At 28.1% G+C, this 22,956-nt stretch overlaps 1 protein-coding gene across 2 annotated transcripts in view; it reads left to right on the forward strand.

The window, feature by feature from the left end:
* The window catches only part of LOC107456656 (1-phosphatidylinositol 4,5-bisphosphate phosphodiesterase classes I and II), a 384,337-nt gene that overhangs the window by 257,747 nt on the left and 103,634 nt on the right, over positions 1–22,956 (forward strand). For both annotated transcript variants that reach the window (XM_016074583.4, XM_016074582.4), the window contains exon 6: positions 19,668–19,752. In XM_016074583.4, the coding sequence (XP_015930069.1) occupies positions 19,668–19,752 (85 nt within the window). The remainder of the gene's footprint in view (positions 1–19,667; positions 19,753–22,956) is intronic.

The raw sequence follows: 22,956 nt of genomic DNA on the forward strand, positions 1-22,956 counted from the left end.
ACACAAAAATGGCGAAATTTTGAGCCCCTCCCCCCCCTTCGTACATTACCGTACATAAGGTCTTACTCCCCCCCTTAGAGTACGTACATTTTATTAGTCTACCCCCTTTTTCATAAAAATTAAAATAATTATGTTTTAAATAAAATTAAATATTTACTTAAGGAGGGTGTAGGATAAAGTCAAATTTAAATTTGGTGTATGTTTATAAAGTACGTACTTTGTATAATACCTCCCCCCCTCCCCATCGTACAAAACCGTACATAATAGCAAATCCCCTCCCCCCCTTCGGGATGTACGTACTTTTTGAACGGCCCCTAAATGCATTAAAACAGTTTTTTTCATTTTAATAGAGGATGAAACGATAAAAAAGCTATCAGAAATGCATATTTCCTTGATTGTTTCTGCTGCAGTTTCAGAAATTCCCAGAATTATAAATTTGCAGTTTTGAAAGAAAAAAGTACCACATAAAATTATGTACTTATGTATTATTTTTGCTTAATAGATCATGAAAAAATATGTTATTTTTAGGATGTAATTTAAAATTTTTCCCATACATATTTTCACAGATATACTAAATAAAGTAATTATTCATTAAAATATTGGATTACATACATTAATAGCTTCCTATGAAAAGAGTCTATAAAAGAGTCCGACAAAATTGAAAAAAGAAAGTGATACTAAATCCACTTCTTTAATAAGTTTCTATAAGTAGAAAGTGATACACATGATTTAGGATATAAAATGCTTAATTCTGCCACTGAAATCTTCTTAACAATTGGGGATCAAGAGAGGGGGAGAACAGTTCATGTCCATTTTTCACAAAAATGACGATTGGATCGGCACATTTTGAGGATTTGTGAGTGTTGACAAATTAATAACGGGGAAACTAGTCTCTCTCCGAGAGTTATTACTCAGTTAAGTTAGGCTGCGTTGTGGAAAAATTTTTCTTGTCCATTTTGAAATTCATTTTTTCTCAGAATCAGCTCTCCTGGACATAAACCGTTCTTCCCTCTTAATCTTAAATTGATTTTTGTTAAAACTGTTAAGTTTGGGCACAAGTTGTAATTTATTAAATTAGTTACTAATCTAAATAAGTTCTTATTTATAAAATGATTATCTTATAACGAGATTCCTAGACAATTGTTTTTATGCATTTATAAGAAAATCGTTTTCTATTGTTCAAAGATTGGCAAATTCGGTTCTGAGGAGAGTCATTATATACACTGCCTAAAATTTAGGTCTTAAAAAAATTTGAATCCACCTCTGGCATTTTCTGTTTCTTTATAATTAATCTCAGTTAGAGCAATCTATTATTTAGTAATCAATTTTAATAAATTAAAATACTTGGGTAAATCAAAACGTATTTCTAAAATTATTCTTTAATGAGATTCCGAATTTTTTTCTTTTTTTATGAATTTATATTATCTATTATATATAGTTCTCTTACGTGGCTTCCAAATTTTAGCTGTATTTCTTTTCCGCCGGTGGCAACGTTTGCTTTGTTTTGTTTACGTTTTGAAAATACCAAAGCATTCTGCCTTTTAATGATGTGTTTCTGATCTAATATATATAATTCTCTTACGTGGCTCCCAAATTTTGGCTGAAGTACTTAGTACAACTAAATAAGATCCTTTTCACAACACTTAAATATTTACTTTATTTTCTTTATTGATAGAGAAAACAGTCGGCAAAGAATTCTGTTAGGTTAAAAAACATTTCTCTAAAAAAAAAGCGAATTCTTAAAGAAATAAAAATAAACAACTTAAAAAATAAAAATGCTGTTGCCAGCCATAGAATTTTTTGAAAGTTAAGTTAGCAACATAAATCGAAATGACATGAAGCGCAACTAGATCAAAATTAAGATACCTGAGCGCTTGACGTAACAAATCCTTCAATTCTAGAAGTGTTGTATCGCCAAATGCCCAAATTAACAATTGTGTTTTTAAGGAAGTTCTCTCTCTCTACTATCCTGAGTACTATTTCATATTGTTTTACAACACATGGCTTTAGCACTCTGGTGGGAAAGACTTTCAAACAAAACTTACAGCAGTTACTTTTCTCAACAACTGAAATTTAGAATAGTGTGATTAAGAAAAATATGTGAACTGTTTGCAATTTCAAATTAATATTGAAATTTACTGGTTTAGAATTTTCTACAGTGAAAAGTTTTCGGAACTTCAGTATTCAAAGAAGTATACAAAAGCTAGACGTTAGGAACGTATCCAATGAGCGAGCAAAAAGAGTATTGGATTGCGAAGCATTCCGAAATGAACTGCGAAAGCAGTTCCGGGGGTTGGCGAGCGCCAGGGAGCAGGGGGGGAAGCCTCCTAGTAAGTAGATATTTAATGAGTCAAAGAGTGGTAAATTTGATACAAATAAGTGCCATAATATACATTGCTTAGGATTTAAGTAATAAATTGAGACTGGTATTTTCAGTTTGCTTAGCAAATTATGTTCGTTAAAACCACAAATTTAAATTCCAATCATTTTGTGTGAAATTAATGAATTAATTAAAAAAAATTTCGTTTAATTAAGAATTATCTTAAAACAAGATTCCAAGAAAATCAAATTAAAATACATTAAAATTTCAGGATAATTTTGATATATTTAGTACAATCATGTGGCACTTCAAGAAAATTCAACAGCGTTTCCCCATCAAATTTCAATTTAATATTCCTGCCTTCGAGTCAAAATGTAATAAATGGTTTCAACTGGCATTTTCTAATTCTTAATTAATCTTAGTTGAATTTACTTGACTAGACATCAATTGTAATGAAATAAATTAAGTGCATGAATCAAATCTTGTTTCTAGAAGGATTATTCTTAAATAAGATGCCGATAGAAATATTTTTAAGCAATGATGTCAAAAATAAAACTTAATTTGTCTAAAATTTTTAAACTTGGTACAGATAATTGCCATAATACACATTGTTTACGATTTATATCTTAAACATGCAATAATTTGCCACTAGTATGTTTTATTTCTAACCAAGTATTCGTTAAATTTATTAATTTAGATTCCAATCGGTCTGTATAAAAATAATTTATTACTTAAATAAATATTTGTTTCACAGAGAATTATCTTAAAACAAGATTCCAAGTAAATCAAATTCCAATATATCAGAATTTCCTGAAAATTTTGACATATTTAGTACAAAAATATTTTTACTAGGTCACGTTCAATAAGCTCATCCCATTACCTACTGAATAAATCATGTGACACTTCAAGAAAATTCAACAGCGTTTCCCCATCAAATTTCAATTTAAAATTCCGTCTTCGTGTCAAAATGTAATAAATGGTCTTAAAACAGAAGGAATACTAGTTCCCACCCCCAAAATGTTCCAACATTTATGATCAAGACCTTTCTGCTGATAACTGAGTTCCCGCCTTTTGTGCAATGTTCTCTCCTCCGCACGTTATTGAACGAATGGTCTTATGACGAGAATCGATGGAATTGTTTGACGTCACTGTTTGTGACGTCACTAGAAAACTCTTGTAAGGCCCTTTCTTTCACAAACGGAGGTTCTTTTAAATCCCTTACTATTTATGGCGCCATTTTTAGTCCCGCGATCTATAGTTAATTTGGTTAAAATAAAATTATCATTGAAAATCAAAATTAAACCAAAATGTTTAATATCTGTTAGTAGCAACAAAGCATTTCTTGATAGTTTTAAGTGTCTGAAATATCAATATTTTGACGCAAAAATTTAAAAAAAAGAACAGAATTTTTTATGAAAATATATTTAAAATTATATTTTGACAAAAGTTAATTAATTAGTATTTAACTTTTGTTAATTAATTAATTAAGTTTTTCATAATTGAATAATGAAGCGAAAAGATATACTAGATAAAGTAAAAACTTCATTAGCTTCAAAAATTATAAAGGTGGAAAAATCATCATGTTTTAAGTTATCAAATATAGATAGATATCCTGCCGACCGGCTTGTGTAGGGGACAGGGAACTGTCCTTACATCAAAAAGGTTTTGGGATCGAAGGTTTTGGGTAAGGCATGGATTTTTTTTCCTTCTCTGTACTATCTGTCCTCACTGTGGGAGCAACGTTGGCCCATCTAATATGGTGCCCCTGAAAAAGAGGCCAACAAAATCGCCCTGTATATACCTGAATTGACGGATGTTAACACAGGTGGGCATTGGGGAAAGAAAAGATAGATATCCTTTTTCAAGATTCGCTAGATATGAATGAGAAAAACAAGAGAAATTAGAATCAGAAAACGATAACTTGAACGAAAAAAGTAGAAAATAAATAAAGATAAAATGCCAAATTACAAAAACGCAATGGTCGTGATAGCGAAATCAAGACAGGCTGCATTTCCATGAGTTATGAAGAAAATGGTGAAGGATGTTACGTCGTTAACAAGGGAATCGCATTTGTACAAATGAAGCAAGATTCCAGGATATCAAAATGAGTTGATGCGGCAGGGATGAAAAGCCTTATGGTATTTTTGGAATTAATTTTATGGCACGGCAAACAAAGTGCGTAAATAAATGGCTTATTGATCTCTTATTGGCGGAAATATCCATAACGTTTCATTAATCTAAATTTTAAAGCACGTGCCAAGCTTGTCGACTTTTTTCACCTTCATAATTTTGGAAGCAAAATAAATTTTTATATTATTAAGTATATAGGATGTCAATGATTACTATAAAATATCGTAGATGTTTATGAACGCAAACGTTCAAATTGAACTTAGTGTTCATGACGTTAACCATATTAAATCGTTGTATCACGTAGTGTTGTTCACGAAAGATTAGGTTTCTTTCTAATATAGTTTATTTTTTATACCGATATAGCTTTTAAATTTGTAAAATCTTAAAAATAATATAATACAACGCGTTTCCACTTGTTCAGATATCCACCTTGATTTTGAGAAAGAAAAGTGTGAAAGATTTAAAATTTTCATAGTCACCTGGTTTATAAATAAATAGAAGAACAAATAGCATGAAATATAGCATGAAATAGAATAGCTTTGAAAGCATAGCATGTAATTTGTTCTCTTCATATATTTCTGAAATGTTTTAATTTTAATTTTTAGTTATTAAATTTTGACTTTAATAAATTTCCATTCAAAATATTAATTTTTATGTAGTATTTTTTACTTAAAAAGAAAACTGAAATTCACATATAACATTTAGTTTTACCAATTTTATAATTTACGATCCTAATTCTAAACAATTATTTTACTTTAATTCCATAATAGCTATCGAATCTTCCTTAAGTTTTTCAGCTGTATTTTGAAGATCTTTTAAACCTTGAATATTCTAAATACCACCACTAACCGGTTAATTAACTTAAAGAGGAAATTAGTTTGTGATTGTGCTTTGCGATAAAAATATTAATCTTAGCTATCAAGAAGCATTTGTAGTTATGCATTATACTGTACTCCGTTGCAAGTGAAGGAAAGACCATTGCAGTATGAGATTTAAGTAATCATCAGTGACTACATATAATTCCGTTTTATTTCGTTATCATGGTTTCAAAACAATATAAAAGCTTTTAAAAGCTAAATAAGACAGACGGAAATTTTATTTGTGCTATCTTTTTCGGTACATATCTCAGTATTTAAAAAAAAAAGTATACAGTTTCGAAGTTTTACTGGAATCTGAGACTTGGCGACATATTTCGATATAAATAAGGATGTGATGCCACAATTGGCATTACATATTTATTTTCTATCCTTTTAAAAATATCTTTCATTACTTAAGCTTATTTTTATTAATAGAAGAATTATATTTAAAATAAATCAAAAACTTAATCTTTTTAAACGAACATAAAATATTTATTTCTTTTCTTCCAGATCAATGTAACGGATACTTTTTATTTAATTATGCAGACATATTAATTCACTGTCGCCTCTAATCGAAAACAAAAATCAATTTATAACTTTTTATTCTAAATTTCCAACGGCTAAATGTTTCGGTTGCATGGTTGTAATAATTCTCATAAATTTGTTGGCGACTCGTGATCGCCAAGGTGTTCTTTTACATCCATGCTGATATGTTAGTTGGCTTTCTTTTGGCTATGGTATATTAGGAAAAATCGCCAAATTATGGATCTCCTACCCATACTTTCTATGTCTGTTGGGAATAATTATATTCACATTTAATTTCAAATTCGTGGAGGCTGGGAGCCCTTTGGGGGCCTCCCCAGTCTCAATTTTCTAACCGTCAGAAATGATATTCTGGCTGTATGATCTCTCAATAGAGAGTATTCTGATTTCATCCCTTTAAGGGATTTCTTATTTTTTAGATGAAGAAATGGCCATTGTCTAAATCTCAAATTATGCTTAATAAAATCTAAATTTACATTCAACGATTTGTACATTATTTCCTGGAAACTCAACAGTTCAATTCATTCATTAATGGCCTAAATGAACATTCATGTACTACACTATACAACTATGGGCGGCTACTGACGGAGACACAAAACTTCCGTCATAAAGGAGAATATTCGTTTTTGAAAAAAAAGAAGAAAAAAAACTACATGACACAGCAAGACAGTTGAATTTGATTGGACCACTAAAAATTACACCCCTTATGCAGATATGCTTTTAAGAAATCAAATGCGAGATAAAGAATTTTTACTTTGGCTTCTCTGTAGAAGAAAACCATCTGCAATCTTTATTATTCTTTCATCAGTTTCTTTAAATGCGAGCAGAGAGACGTATATTTGTTAAAATTTTGAAACAAAATTTTTATAAATCTTATTACTTGTTAATTGATTATTGTTGTTAATAAAAAATCAAGCAAAAAGGAGTCTGTGCACCGTATTTCAAGCGATGGCGATGCTCATTTGTTCCTGCTGGGAGCTTGGCATCTAATTGGCGTGCACTTAGATGCAAACAGACTCTCCATAGTGATAATGTTTTTTTTTCTTAACTTGTAACCGAATATAGCCATCTTTTGCAACTAGCCGGTTCAACCTCAAGAAATTATCATTCTGCATTGATTCTACAGCATCAGAAGAAATTACTTTAGGTGATTGTTTCTAAAAATGATATTATCTCTTTGCATATTTTGAATCGATAATTTTTAAACAATTAAATATAAAAAACATCTGCATCAAATATGGAATTTGCGATACTTCTGCTTGGATCTCAACATGAAAAAAGCAACCTAATTTATCCACTAGAGCGTTCTGCACAAATTGTTCGTCAGAAATCGAAGGGGATACGATTTGGGAGAAGTACGATTTCGGCAATTTTCCTCAAGATTCGGTCAGTAGTCTAACTTATATTTTTTTCAAAAGTATTTAATTCTAAGTTATATTTGCGTTTTGTTTGATAATACGAATCTAAAAACAAAATCTGAGAGTTTGAAGCTAAAATGATAATATTATGTCTAAAATCTTAAAGACCTAAAACTTTAACTTGAGAACTTCAACGTCGCTTAAAAGTGCTTCAAATCAATAATTATGTTTTAAACGTCTTTTTTAACAATTTTACCTGCTTGATGTCCAACCGCACTTGGATTTTCATTTTTAATTTCAAATGTTTTTCCGTTTTAAATGGCAGTCTTACTTTTCTGCATAAAACATTAAAATTATCGTGGATTGAAATAAATAAATTTTACAATATTCTATCTATAGCACATTTTTAAAATAATGCCCTATAATACGATTGAAAAGTAGTTTTCAAAATAAATTCCTTTATTGATTTATTCTTATATAAATTTTTATCCTTATACGGTTAGTTTTAAATATTGTAACTCTTCCAAATTATTGAATTATAAAAGAGAAAAAAAAACAAGTTTTTGAAGAAAAATTTAAGCACAATATATACAGTAATAAATACAAAAAATATTTTCTTATGAAATATTAAAAGAGCACTTTCTCCTTTATATTCCTAAAATATTTAAGACAATTTTATTTGTAATTTTATTATTGTAATTTTATTATGTAGAAGTTTCAAATATATTCCAGAGAACAAATATTTTATTTTTTAAGGAATTGAATTAAGAAAATAAGTTTCGCAAAATTACACGCATTAAAAATGTATATGCTAGAGAATGAATTCGCAGCTTTTAAATTCTTAATAAGTAAATTGTTGTTTAAATAATGTAATGAACACATTAAACTTAAATTCACTTATAGAACATAGCTAATTAAATAAAATAATGGAAAGAAAAGTCCGGTCTTTTAGAGATTCCAATAGACTAGAACACATTCTCTGTAGGAAATAATATCGAAATTATTTAAAATTAGGCTTATTTTATGTCTTGGAATTAGTTCCGCAGCCCATGTTTTCGTGATCAATAATAATTCATGGCATGGTTTAAATAAAGAAAATTGAGATTTATCTAAGTGAAAGATAATTATTTTTTCTGAAGATAATATTTTTTCTATAAGAATTAATATTACTGGTTTCACGTTAGGAAAATGACAACAAAATTGCACGGAAATCTCTTTTAAATTATAAGATTTTCTTTCTTTCACCAAAACATAAGGATTATGGTTTCCTTCCCACGCTGTTAGAAATGTTTTGGAAAAAAATGGTTAAATAACAATTTCCTTAATTTGTTATTGCACCACATTCAAACAAAACAGTAAATTATCATAAATAGGATGGCATTCAAACTATTAATTGTGAGATAAACCGTTTATTAACTGCTTTCACCATATATGGTTAAACAGCCAAACTTTTTATCGCACTAACTAGACCCACCTGAAGACACTTAGTTCCTTGCAGATAGGTACATATCTTAGCCGAGAAGGCTAGTTGGTCAATATCCTTACCGACAGAACGAAGGTTCGAGTCTCAGCATTGACACAACGTATATTTCCACTTTCCCTTCAGTACGTGAAGAGATTCCGTTATCCTGCACTTCCCAATTTGTTACCCAGGGCTATTAGGATACGTTACTCTCACTCACACATAGAGGAAAGTACCATAAAGTCACTAAACTATATCCAATATCCAGTTAAATTTCTTTTTTACGGTTCTGAACCATAATAGTAGTAAATAATTAAAAAAACTATATAGTTCTGTTTTTATGATTTTATAACCATACTAGTTCCAAACGGGTTTAAAACCGTAAACGTAAAAAATGTTCTTTACCATAAACTTTATGGTTAATCGGATGGGCAGAGTGCTGTTGTTTATTTTACCATAATTTCATAATTTTAGAATTGAAATTCTAACAGTGCACTCCCAAAGAGTATTCAGAGAAGTTCAATATAGTCACGATAGTTCCACAATATGTGATCCAAGTCCGGTACTACGGCGAAGAGATCTAGCTGAGCCACAACTCGTGGCGTTAATTAAAAATGCCAATTTTTAAAGCACATATTACATCAGGCTCATAATTCATCTAGTTACCAGTAGTTGGGACATATACATTGACTATAGGTGCAATTAGAAAAAAGAAATCGAACACAGAAAATAAAAATCAAGTTCCAAGATCCAGATTGTTTTATATTGGGTGAGAAATCTCCCCAACCCAATGCTTTTCATAGTGGCGATCTTATAGTGAGCGATATGGCTGTTTTATAGTGAACTAAAATTTAAAACATTAATACATACAGCAGTAATAACAATGAGTTAAAATCACATTGCCATTAAAATCCACTACTTAAAACCAGGGGAGTGTTGACCTCCATAAATTGAAACAATAAATAATAAAGGAATAAATCGATAAATTAACCATTCAAATTTGGCATCAATTGAACCAATACTAGATTGTTATAAAAATTGTCAAAAGTGTTTTAAAATCAATAGAAGTAGCGCTAAAAAATCTAGAACTAAAACTAGTTGTCTATAATCTCTCACTTTTTTAAAACAACACAGTAAAAGCAAAGAAATCGGCTAAAACCAATAAAGCAACACAAACAATTAAAACCAATAAAAATTTGTTAAAATCAGTAGTTAAAACGGCCGGTCAGTAAAGAAAACAAAGACCAAATATTCACCAAAACAAAAACTTATTGATATGGAACTTTTGCTGCACGAAGAAAAACATGCTGATAAAACTACAGTATTGTAGGGTAATGACATTTCTGAGGAAAAGAACCATAAATTCTCGTCAATAAAACTCAAAATATACGGCATTTAAACCATTTATTGGGTAATGCTTTGCCAGAAATTTTGGATTTCAAAGTTATAAGTCTCATTACCACTCTTTTTGTAACAAAAAAAAAACTTGAAAAGCAAATTTAACCAAAAAATAATTTTTATGTCAAGCTCTAATTAAAACTATTAATAATTCGGGATAAGACTTCGAAGATTTATCACAAATTTATTAAACCGTATTTTATTGCTAATTTGATCAAAATCATTACCAAAGCACTTTGGTAAAAATTACCAAGCTTTTTGGTGTTCCCACAGAACCAAAAATATGGTAAATTTTACCATTATCTGGTAGTTTTACCATAGAGTGTGATGTTATTGATTTGTAAATGTCATTATCAGAAATTAAGTTAATGCCAATGTTTTCTTAAGGATCTTAATATTGTATTGTTACAAGGCACAACATTCTCTCTTACTTACTTTAACAGAGTTTTATACTGCATCTCTTTTTGTATAGAAACGGGTAAAACAGGAAAGATATTATATTGCTTGATTAATGTTATTTGTATCTTCTCCAACTCTTTGCAAATAGGATGACAACAAAAGCATACTGGAGGATAACTGATATATTGATCACATTATCGACATATTGCTGTGAGCAGGTGTCAATATAATTAGATGGGAATTAAGAAGTGAGGCAAGTTGCCAATATTTTTCCGGACAATATTAGGGGGTGGCCAGAAATAAGATGGTTACCTTAGTGAAAGGTTAAACATCTTATCATCATTTATCTACTAAATACACTATTAGGTAATTGCTCACAGAGAATAATAATAGATAATTAGATATTACTTTTTGTTGTTGATCAAAACAGATACATTAATACAAAATAGAATAAAATACAAAATTTTCACTCTGAGAAAAGAAGTATGATTATAACTTCCAAATTACGGTGAAATTCATATTGTTTCTGGCTTTGAGGGAACACCAAAAAGCTCGGTAATTTTTAACAAAGCATTTTAGTATTGACTTTGGTGAATAAAATATAGTTTTGTTACCATGCTCTTTTGAAGTAAATATGTAGAAATTTGGTAACTTTACAATGATACCTGATAATTTTATAATGATACCTGATTATTTTATAATGATACCAGTAATTTTATTATGTATTACATAAAAATCATTTATTCGATTAAATTATTTTTCAGTTAGGTATTTTTTTTACTAAATTTGTGGTAATAAGAGCTATAATTTTGGAAACCAGAATTTCCGGTAAACCATTATCATATGGAGAAAAAAAATTACGAAAGTGAATGGCTTAAATATCGTATATTTTGATTTGGTTTCATCAACCAGAATTATAGATTTTTCTAGACATATTATTACCGTACAGGATGGTAATTTTACTAGAATTTTTTTGCACATGCACAAAATCGTACAAATACATAAAACCTCTCACGCATCAATTACTTTTGAAATTAGGAAAAACAAATTTTGCATTTCTATTTTTTGGAAAGGGGGATTAAATTTAACGCATCATAATTAGTTCCAATAGCAATTTTACATTTTATAAGAAAGAAAATGTTATAGCTTTTGGGCAAATTGAAGCAAGTTTTTGCCAACAAATATTTGATTATTTAAACCTAGGAACAATTAATTAATTATTAAAATCAATTAAGTAAGAACAATTAATTATTTCGCTTAACCTCCATGAATAAGCGAAAAATGTTGCTAAATCACTAATTTGAATTAAATGAACAATTAGAAAAAAAAAACTTAATTGCTTCTTAGATTACAAGCAATGTAAATGACGATTTTAAACAAAGTAAATAAATAAAAGGGTAAAAAATTCCAATGATAAATGAGTGTGAACACTACAACAGCTACGAAGCCTTGACATACTAGTTAAAAAACAAAACAAAGAAAGCAGAAATAGAAAAATGTTTTTAAGTTAATCAACAGAAAAAAATTTCTTTGGGGGGGGGGGAGAAGGATTCATCAAAGTTGAAAAGTACTTAGGTAATATAAGATTACATATTAATAAACTTTTTTCGAGTGCATATAAAAGTATTTTTTTAAGAATGATTATTTAAAGATAAACCAATGTTGCTTCAAAGAATCATTTTTAAATATTTAAAAATAAATTTTGAAGCTAAAGAGTTTCAGCCAACTGATTAGAAAATGCCTTGAATTGACAATGTGTATCAATGTACTCCTTTTACAAGCCTTAATTCTTTATAATAATTGTGAGTTAGTAGTAAATGAAACTATAATTTCGAATATTTTTACCAACTTTTTTATTGTTGTTTTTATGCTGTAAAAAATTGTTTTCAAAATGTTTTCTTAGTGTAAAATTTTTATTTTATAGTTTAATTTATGATTTCTTTTAAAATTACTACTTTTAAACTTTTAATTTAATTGTATCATTTATTGTTTTTCAATACTTGACTCTGAGCAAATATGCTGTTGAAACATTTTGACACTCATATTTTTTTGATGGAAAGTTTATGAAATACATCATAAAAATTTATAAAATACATCATAAAAGTTTATAAAATACATCATAAAAATTTATAAAATACATCATGAAAGTTTATAAAATACATCATGAAAGTTTACAAAATGCATCATAAAAATTTATAAAATACATCAAAAAAGTATATAAAATACATCATGAAAATTTATAAAATGCATCATAAAAATTTATAAAATACATTATAAAAGTATATAAAATATATCATAAAAATTTATAAAATACATCATAAAAGTTTATAAAATGCATCATATAAATTTATAAAATACATCATAAGTGTTATGTCAAGCGCTTAGGTATCATAATTTTGATTCAGCTGCACTTGTACGTCATTTTTATTTATGTTGCTAAGTTAACTTTCAAGAAATTCTATGGCTGGCAACAGCATTTTTATTTATTAAGTTGTTTATTTTTATTTCTCTTAGAATTCATTTTTTTAACGAAATGTTTTTAACCTAACAGAATTCTTTGCTGACTGTTCTCTCTATATATGAAGAAAATAAAGTAAATATTTAAGTGTTGCGAAAAGAATCTTATTTAGTTGTACAAAGTACTTCAATAAGAATTAATAAAACACATCATAAAAATTTATAAAATATATCATAAAAGTTTATAAAATATATCATAAAAGTTTATAAAATATATCATAAAAGTTAAAGAATGAATAAAAAGAATAAAGAAAAGAATAAAATTTTATAAAATACATCACAAAACTCTATAAAATAGATCATAAAAGTTTATAAAATACATCATAAAAATTTATAAAATACATTATAAGAGTTTATAAAATACGTCATAAAAGTTTATAAAATACATCTTAAAAATTTAAAATTGTATATTGATTTTTTTTTCTCGTGATAATCTTTTTTCACTAGAAAACAGAGATTATTATTTATTAGCAATTATAAATGTATGAACGTTTGACCAAGTATTAAAATTTAAAAACTTGCATCCAAGAAAAATATTTTTACTATTTCTGAAAATTATTTCATTCTCAAATGCATTCTAAATTTTTTTTCTTTTTCAAAGTTTAACAATATACATATTTTGGCAATCGAATAATAAAAAATTATTAGCATAACAAATAAAACTAAGACTCTATTTGTTATCTTCCTTGACATTGAAACTTAGACCTTCACACATTTCTGAGCCTGGCAAAGCTCCAAACTTAAAAGCAGGAATCAGAGCATGAGATTAAAAAGCCAAATTGAAAACGTAGACAATGCTTCGAATAGTTGTTCAAATTCATAATGATATTCTCGTAAATAAATATCGGTACTTTCATTTTGTTATGTAAATTTTTCAGGTGTCATTTTTCTGCTCATTTCAAATTTATTTATTTATTTTCTTATTTTGACTTCGTATTTTATAAATATTCTTTGACAAGCGAATTTTAAAATAAAATATAATGAAATGGAAATATTCAACACCCGTATAATTTTATATTATTTTAGACATCCACGTAAATGTACTAGCGTTTTTGATTTATATACATACGAGGGTTGAAAAAAATAATGGAAACTCTTCGATACTAACACATTTTTTTTATATTTCTCAATAAATACTCAGAATAATAAATTTAGAAGTGTTTAGATCATGTGATTTCTCATACATATCAATTATCAATGAAGTTTAAAGCTTCTTGAGGTTTAATAGACCGACAATAAATTACAAACATGAAAAAACCTTTTTGAACATCCTTTGCCAAAAAATATAGTAATAAATTTAAAACTTATAACTATTATTTTAATAATTATGTGCAATACTTGTACAAAATTTCGTAAACGTAGCTTAAATATTTACGGAAATATGCATATTTTTATACAAAAAATTTTTTTTTGCTATAACTTTGAAAATATTCAATAAAATTAAACAAGACTTTTGAATCAATTTAAAATTGATTACAAAATTATTCTTTTAAAATTTGAGAAAATTTTGTTAAAAACTGCGCAAGATATGAGTAATTAAAATAGCTCTTCTATACCGCGCTCGTGAGAAAAATATTAAAAAAATGTTTTCTTAATTTTGTAGTGAATCGTACTTAAGTCCTATTTGAATATCTAAAAAATCTGAAAAGTTCCAAGCAATTTTTTTTAACTAGTTTTCTTACTTTTGAAAAGAAAGCTCAAGCAATCAAGGATCTTCATCAAGGATGTTTCCTTGACCGTCGCCAATAGCCCATTGTGCAGATCTAGTGCGGGCGTAAATAAGTCATAATTGCAACAACTTTTAGTAACCATTACTGCAAATCAATTTACCCCTTTAATTGTTAAAGATCATGATTATAAGATTACATAAAAATATAACCAAGAACTAAATGCTTTTAAATAAAAAAAATAAAAAAATAAGAATGGAAAGTTTTATAATTTTCCAAATATTAAAAAGAAGAAATGCTTATAGATAGTTTATATAGTTTTTATATAGTATATACAGTTTATATAGTTAAAATGTTTATATAATGTTATATAGTTTTTTCGTGTACATTTTTTAATTATAATTTTGAATAGGTGATAAATCATTTAAGATTTATACAAGATCATTACCTGTGTTTTTATATACATTTTACCATTCCTTAATATATTTGGTGCTAAAGACTCAAATTATTATTAATACACTAAAAAAGATGAGGCGTAATTTTTGCAGTGCACGAGAGTTTTTTCATGTCTACAACAACAAAAAAACCCAGCTTATTTGCTGCTGTTATTACAACTTTTCATTTATAGTCTGAAATATTTCAACTACATCGCAGATATATTTCAAGTATTTCTACGGGGCAAGAGTTGTGTTTGCTGCTTTTTATTAGAAGTCTAGAAAATTTCTTGGAGCAAACCACAATTAAAATTTGATTTTATAATTTTGATTTGCATACATAATGCAACGATTCCTTTTTCTATTAATTTTGAGCTAATATAGCGTAACAAAAATTTTAGAATCCGTGAATTATTCTAAAAAGAATAAAACCAAGTGGCTGAGTGGTAGCGCTCCCGAGGGACAGGTCCGGGGTTCTATTCCTTACAAAAAATAAGGCGTTTTGAGGTTGACAGATGTAGCAAAATGCACCCTAGGTTGAAAAAAAGGTTATGTTTTGAACGAAAAATACCCTTTAATAAGCCTCAATTTCAACATCATTTACACCTCACAAAATGAACCTCATGTATAACTCAGAAATAATTTAGTTTAGATCAGGGGAAAGTATTCTCACCTCAAATATACGTGTTTGCTTGAAAAGTGGAAAAAATAATTCATACACCTCAAAAACAATCTCGCTAAACTCTGTTTCTCTACAGTAGAATTCCATCAACCTCAAGTGGGAATAAAACTACTTCTTATACCTTGATTATACACCTTGGGAGGTTGATCTTTTAACGTTGGCAATGAACTTCGAATAAACCTCAAATCGACCTCATATGTACCTTAAATTTCTGTAAAGAATTCTTGCATTAGGAAGAGTGACTAAAGCTTTTTATCACTTCAGTAGGTCGATCAAATGAGTGCCAAACAATATTGGGAACTAAACACTGGGGTTCCACGTTCCTTTTACCACCCTACTGGAACAGCTGCTCTTGCACTCGAGTGCCCAAAGTCAAGAAAATTGGGCTGGGTGAAGTAGGTCTGGCCCTCCTTGGGCTGTCAAGCCACGGTTTTTTTTATTCATTTATTTTAAAACTCTATTCCAGAAAGAAAGTTATATTGCATAGCATAGTTTAGTAGTTATATCTCATAGTTAAAACATATTTTAATTATATCACAGAAAAAGGTTTGAGAGCATATTAAAAACACGTTAATTTTTCGGCTGACTGAACATGCTTTAGAAACATTCAGATATTTTGTGCTTCGTGTATGTATTAGAACGTATAAAAAAATAAACGTTTATTGAAATACAAAATTTCATTTTTAATCAAATTGAAAAAAAATGAGAGCTCCCGGAATGGGCCTAAAATTTCAATTTCACAGTTTAAAAATGTAAATTTTTTTTATTATTATAGAGCAAATTTCAAATTCAAAAAATCTGAAGTTGAGAATATGAGTACTTTAAAAAATATATATTAATGAGGTGTAAAATTTGAGTCACCAGAAATCCCTATAAAAATATGGATCTAACGCAGAATTTACATAGCTGACTAAACCTCAGTACCGGTTGAAAATTTAAAATTATGCTTTTTAGTGACTGAAAATAAAGTTTTTCATAAAGTTTTTGAAAGATTTAAAAGTTGCATTTCATATATATATAATTTTTTTACTGTTGCTTTACGCTTTAAGTTTTCCATTTTTAAATTGAAAAAAGTAAAATATATTTAATTTTTTTTGCTTTAAAAAATTCAAATCTTGCATTATAGGTATAAAAAAGAAGAACTTTTAGGCCTATTCTAAACACCAAAATATTTTTGATAAATATATGACTACAATGTGACTACAACTTGAAACTTTGCATTTCAAAAAACAAATAATAAATAAATAAAAGAACAAAAAATATATATTCTTGATACATCCTGTATACTTGTGCAGCACAAAATATCATAATTTTTTAAGAACATGTTCAGTCACTGTCATCTAGAAATCATATGATTCATTTTAGCAGATAAATAAATAAATGCGTTTCTAGTAGGTGAATAAATATGTTTATATCAAATAATTTCTGCTTAGTGTTTTAATGTGATTTTTAATAAATCTGTGGAACAAAATAATAATATTATGCAATGTAGGATAAAACAAATTATTAGATTATGGTAAAAAATGGCGAATGTTATATGTTTGAGAATTTCAGTGATAAATCCATTTCCGGTGAAGAGAGTTCCCATCTCCTGGGAACTTTTCTTCGGATTCGTAAATCGCGAATTTGCTTGTGAGCGAACAAAGCGGGATTTGCGCTGAAGATCGGGTGATAAGTGCAACCACTTTACAGCTAGAGCACTTGTTCAATATATCCTTTATACCAGTCACGGTGGAAAGTTTTTTTTTCCCTTTCTTTCATCTTTCTTCTGATTTCCTTAATCTGAGAATTCTTCTTTCCGAAAATGGAGAAGAAGAAACTGCTTTTTTTTTTTTATAAAATATTCTCTATTGTAACAGATTACTCAAATATTTTATTCATTCGGTTGTAAAAAAGTAATTAAAAATCTTTCGGTTTTAATCAATTTTTTTTTATAATCGAATTAATTTAAATGTTTTATGGTGTTTAAGTAAAATGAAATAAAATAAAAATCACAATTGACAATTTGTTGTTCTTTTATTCTAATTTTTTAATTCAATTTCTCTTTTCCATTAATAAATAAAAACTATTTTCGCTTGAAATTATTTTGACTTTTTTTTAACTAAAAGAAATGATCAAGTCATAAAATTAGAGGGAAAAAGTGGTCTGAAATTATCGTTCGTCACCGTTTTTCAAGCCACGTTATTAAACAGTTAATTTAGCATAAATTGGTTTTTAGTTTTGACAGTGCTTTTAGCTGTTTTAGAATTTTACTTTGATTAATTGAAGTTAACATTTTACTGATTTAGGATAAAAAAATTTCCATATTACAATTATTTGCTAAAATACCAATCTTCCTATCTTGCTATTCCTACTTTTTTATGTTTTACTTCCTATTTTATTTCGTTTTTTTTTATCTATTTTGTTACGTTATGTCATTAATGTGTTAGGTAACATACTTTTACTTAAGACAGAATGCTATTATAAGCATATATATTCAAAATAAATTCTTTACATTCTTAAAATGCTACCTTCAATATATTTAGTCACCATTCCAATTTTAGGTAATATTCTAAAACTAGCTATTAAATTATTATTCAGTTATTACGATAACAGATATTTAGATTAGAAGTAATTTCATATTTAATGAATTAAAATAAAGAGCGACACCGACCTAGTTTTTATTAGAAAATGAAAATTATAAAGCAATCACATAAATAGCCTATGTCTAATCTGCTTTTTAATTTGCAACTCACATTTAAACATTCAAAATTCATATTATTTTGAATGTATTTATCGTTTTTTCGAATACTGTCTAAATATAATGTAACAATTAATGATAGAGACGCATTATATTTCATATGCGAATAATCATTAATCGAGGTTAGTAGTTAGATTTTCAATTTTTGTTTAATAAATAAAATATCCTTTGTTAAAAATTATTTAAAATGCACCATTCGAAATTTCTCGCAGAAATGGTTAAATAACAATATATTTAATTGTTATTTCACCATATTCAAGCAAAACAGTCAACTAATCATAAATAGGTTTATAATCAAACGATTAACTGTAAGAAAAACGTTAATTAACTGCTTTTACCCATTACGTTGAAACAACCAGAGTTTCATCATACCACCTTATCCCACCTAATAAAGCCACTTAATACCTTACAACTGTGTACATATTATACATAAAGAAGGTTTATCTGTCCAACTCACGACCGACAGATCTGGGATTCGAGTCCAATCGTTGACACCGTAATATTTCCACCATTTCCTTCAAGACAAGAAGAGATTTCCGTGTCCTGCACTCCCCAATTTTTGACCCTGGGCTATTAGAATACCATACTGTCATTCACACCATTCCATAAGGTTGTTAAGTCCTTTACCTAAGGAAAAGCCTTGCTCCTTTGTTCAGCTAAATATTTTTTTTGAAGCAATGCTAGCTTTATAGATTGTTAAAGAACCGTGTAGTTTTGCATTCATGGTTTTATTACAATACTAGTTGTAAACGTTTTAAGACCGTAGAAAATTTACTTTACCTGAAACTTTCGGATGAACAGACTGTTCCCGGTTATTTTACCATAATTTTAGAAGGAAAATTCTAACAATGTGAAAACCAATCGGTTTCCGTGAATTACTAATTTGGAAGTTGTTTTTATTAGTAATTTTTTTTCTCTTTTTATTTAAGCTGTTCCTTTTATTTAAGCGTTTCTCTTTACCTCCCTTATTGCATATTTTTGATCACTTGTCAAAAAATTTGTGCTTTTATTATTTCTTTACATCTTTATGACGAGAATTAAAAAAAATTTATAAATAAGAAGCAGTGTTTGGTGAATGTTATTTCATAACACATTATATTCATAACACCCTGTATTATTTCATAGCACATAATGAAATAAATATTTATTATTATTTCTAGTATATTAAAGATGTTTGCACAACATAAAGATGATAAAAAGAGAGTGGAAAAAGCATTGGAAGCTTGTGGCTTACCTTCTGGAAAAGTAAGTGCTTTTGTCAATGGATATGTTTATAAGTATTTGTTTCAATGCAATTTTAAACTTTACTCTATACAATTATGTCTTAAAAATAAAAGCTAATATATATATATTGTTTAGTTTAGTTATGATTTAACAATGACGTGCTATATTACAGCGGTTCAAAAATTATTTTCGGTTATGGAGTCCTTAATGATCAAACTTCTTTTTGCAGAACCCCGATTTCGTAAATAAAAAAGTGTATAAAAACATTGTAAAATAAAGTATATAAAAACAATTACGTGCATATCAACCAGTAAAGGATTACTTGGGTTTAAAAATATTTAAAAGAAGGAAATTTTTTCATAGTTTTGTTCATTACTTGAAATTAAGTTTTATATTCGACAGTTGCATTCGCCTTCCTGGAGCACTAATGTGATTTTAAATGTATTTTTGGTGAAAATAAATAAGTTGATAATTAAATAAATAAGTCGTGTTATGGTTTTTGTTGAAATGAAAGGTAAATGAACTATTACGCTGGGAAGCATATTTCGGTATTAACCAATGTTGTTATTTTATTTTGATTTGGAAAGCACGATGGGAAATACTAATGCAGTTTTTAATAAGTGCAAATCCTTTTCTATAATTTGTTCAAGATATTGCTGTTAGAAAATAATAATTTAAAAGAATTTATTTCCTTTTTATTGTCAATTTACTTTAATTTAATAAAGAGAACCGAAATATTAAATAATAGATTATTAATTAGATTTAATTATAAATACAGATTTAAAAAAAAAATTGTGAGTTAAAAACACTGAGCCCTAGGGTTCCACTGAGCATTATTTGGGAACCACTGCTACTTTAAATGTAATTATATCCCATTTTTAATATAGCACGATAACATGATGGCTTTAATCAAGTGATGCTTTCGTCAGCAACACCTGTCGGGTATTCTGATATTAATACAAATCCTTTTTAAACATTATATCAGTCACAACAATTTTAAAAAATTCATTATAAAATTTAAAGTCTTTAAGATAGTAAATGTTTCCAATTCAGAGTTCCATATAATAAAATGTCTTGTTTGGAAATGATTGCAGAATGTTTATTTTAGAAATGTGTCTACTTCGGTCTATCAGGTGGTTAGTTGGTTGGTGTCGTATCCTCTATTGAATTATATTTCATGGTGTGCTTGAATAGTTTTTGTTATTTCTATGGCATTAAAAGAATACAAATCCTCCTCTGTGGGGTAGTTTAAGAGGTGAAGGCCTGAAGCGACTGCAGGGCAGTTAAAAACATGATATGGTGTCAGTTCCACATTAAGACAGTTGCCACTTTGATATTTTCTAGTCTTATCTGTAGAAATTTTCATGTTTTTATGATGTTTTGTTCTTAGTCTGATGAGAGTAGTGGCTGTCTTCCTATCGATGTCAAGATTAGTTATTTGATCGTGGGCTTTGATTTTTAAAGGGGTGAATAATCTTGACTTTGCAAAAATCAGGTGGTTTTCTGACTCAAATCGATCTACTTAACTCTTTGACACAGAATTTTTTATAAAACATATTTTTAATATTTATTCATTATTGATATGGGTTAAAATAAGTGAAAAATATTAAATTTATTATTTTAATAATTTTATTTATATAATACAGTAAGAAACACCGGTGTGTTTTTCTGTTTGAAAGAAAAATCTTTCAAGAAAATAAAGTTTCAAATTTTCACATATTTGCAGTTTCTTAGATGCATACGAAACAATTACTCCTTATTAACATTTCTTTAATTTACAAAATCAATTACTTTTAAATAGTATAAATAAAAAATGTTTTTTTTTTCAATCTGCTTTTTTTGAATTCCATATTTCAGTACAAATATAATTCCGATAATCTAAAAGATATTTTTAGTAACTATTAGACTGTTTTTTGTAGTTAAAAAATACTAATTTTTTCTTTGTAATTAGAGCGTCAGAGCAAAGCTTAAACGTAGTATAAGAAAAGTTGTTACTCACCTTTTCTATAAACAGTATTAGTAGGTATTGATAGAGTTACTTTACAGTTAAATCGATCATGAGTAGTCGATAATTTTTTTTTAGATCTGGATTAAATGTCTTTTGACTAGGATTATTATTGGTTGATTATTGTTCTTACTCTTCATTATCTGGGATATGAAGTTGGCCTTCTACTTTGATAAGGTGTTGGCAATTTCTTCTCAGAGACTTGTTGCTTTCAATAAGGAGTTCACATAATGTAAGAGCTACATTCTTCGTGACTTTAATCGGCCATTTATTTCTATCTCGAATTCTGACAATGTTATTTTTAATTACAAGTCTCGTTGCTTTTCCTTGGATGATCTTCCTTCTGACTTGAGTACGCAGGAAATCTTGTTTTTGAGTTTCTGTTTATCAGAAAGTTCAGCGGGTTCATTCGAATTGCGTTTGCTCTATAATTTAATAATGCAAAATGAAAATCTTTTCCCTATTCTTTGGATTTTTTCAGCAGTCTTTTAACAATGTGAACTTCTTTTTCTGAAGTCTATTCGACCTTTAAACTGTGGACTAGATGTGGTCAGCAGAATTTAACTAAACTGTTAAGCTCTTTTAAAATATATACGCAATTCACATTGTCACTTATAACATGCTAGGGATCCCATGTCTAGCAAAAATATTTTTCTAAGTTTTGATTGGGACATAAGTTGCTAAATTTTTAACTTCCCGATAGTTGGAATATGAATCCTGAGCAACTAATCAATATTTTCCATTGAAATAAAATATATCGATTTTAGCACTTTGTCTTTAGATTAGAGGTTCTGCTTGTTGTCTGTATTAGAATTTTTGACAAGTTTCACATTTATATTCCTTAATCTTTTCTTTCAATTTCCATATTCATGTTTGGTAAATATACTTCTAGCTCTTCTTTCATTTTTTTCACTATCCTGATATTCTACATACTTTTTTCGTCTATTTTGGTACAACAATTCTGTTTCTTTTCATGATTAGACCATGAATTTTAGTTAAATCTTCCTTGTATGGTTGATAGGTAAGTATTTTCGATTTGTTTGTTCATCCGTCTTCAATTTGATGTTCTTAACTTTCTGAAGCTCCGAATCTTCGAAGTTTCATCTTTGAACTTCTGCAACATTTCGGAATGTTGAGCGTTTTTAGTAGTGTATCAACATGTATTTGTGAAGTTTCTTCAATTTTATATTTTTTAGGTCCTAGTTTAAAGTCCTCGACAA

The sequence above is a fragment of the Parasteatoda tepidariorum genome, chromosome 8, assembly GCF_982258835.1.
Source record: "Parasteatoda tepidariorum strain Cologne lab strain chromosome 8, Ptep-v5.0, whole genome shotgun sequence".
Taxonomy (NCBI): Eukaryota; Metazoa; Arthropoda; class Arachnida; order Araneae; family Theridiidae; genus Parasteatoda; species Parasteatoda tepidariorum.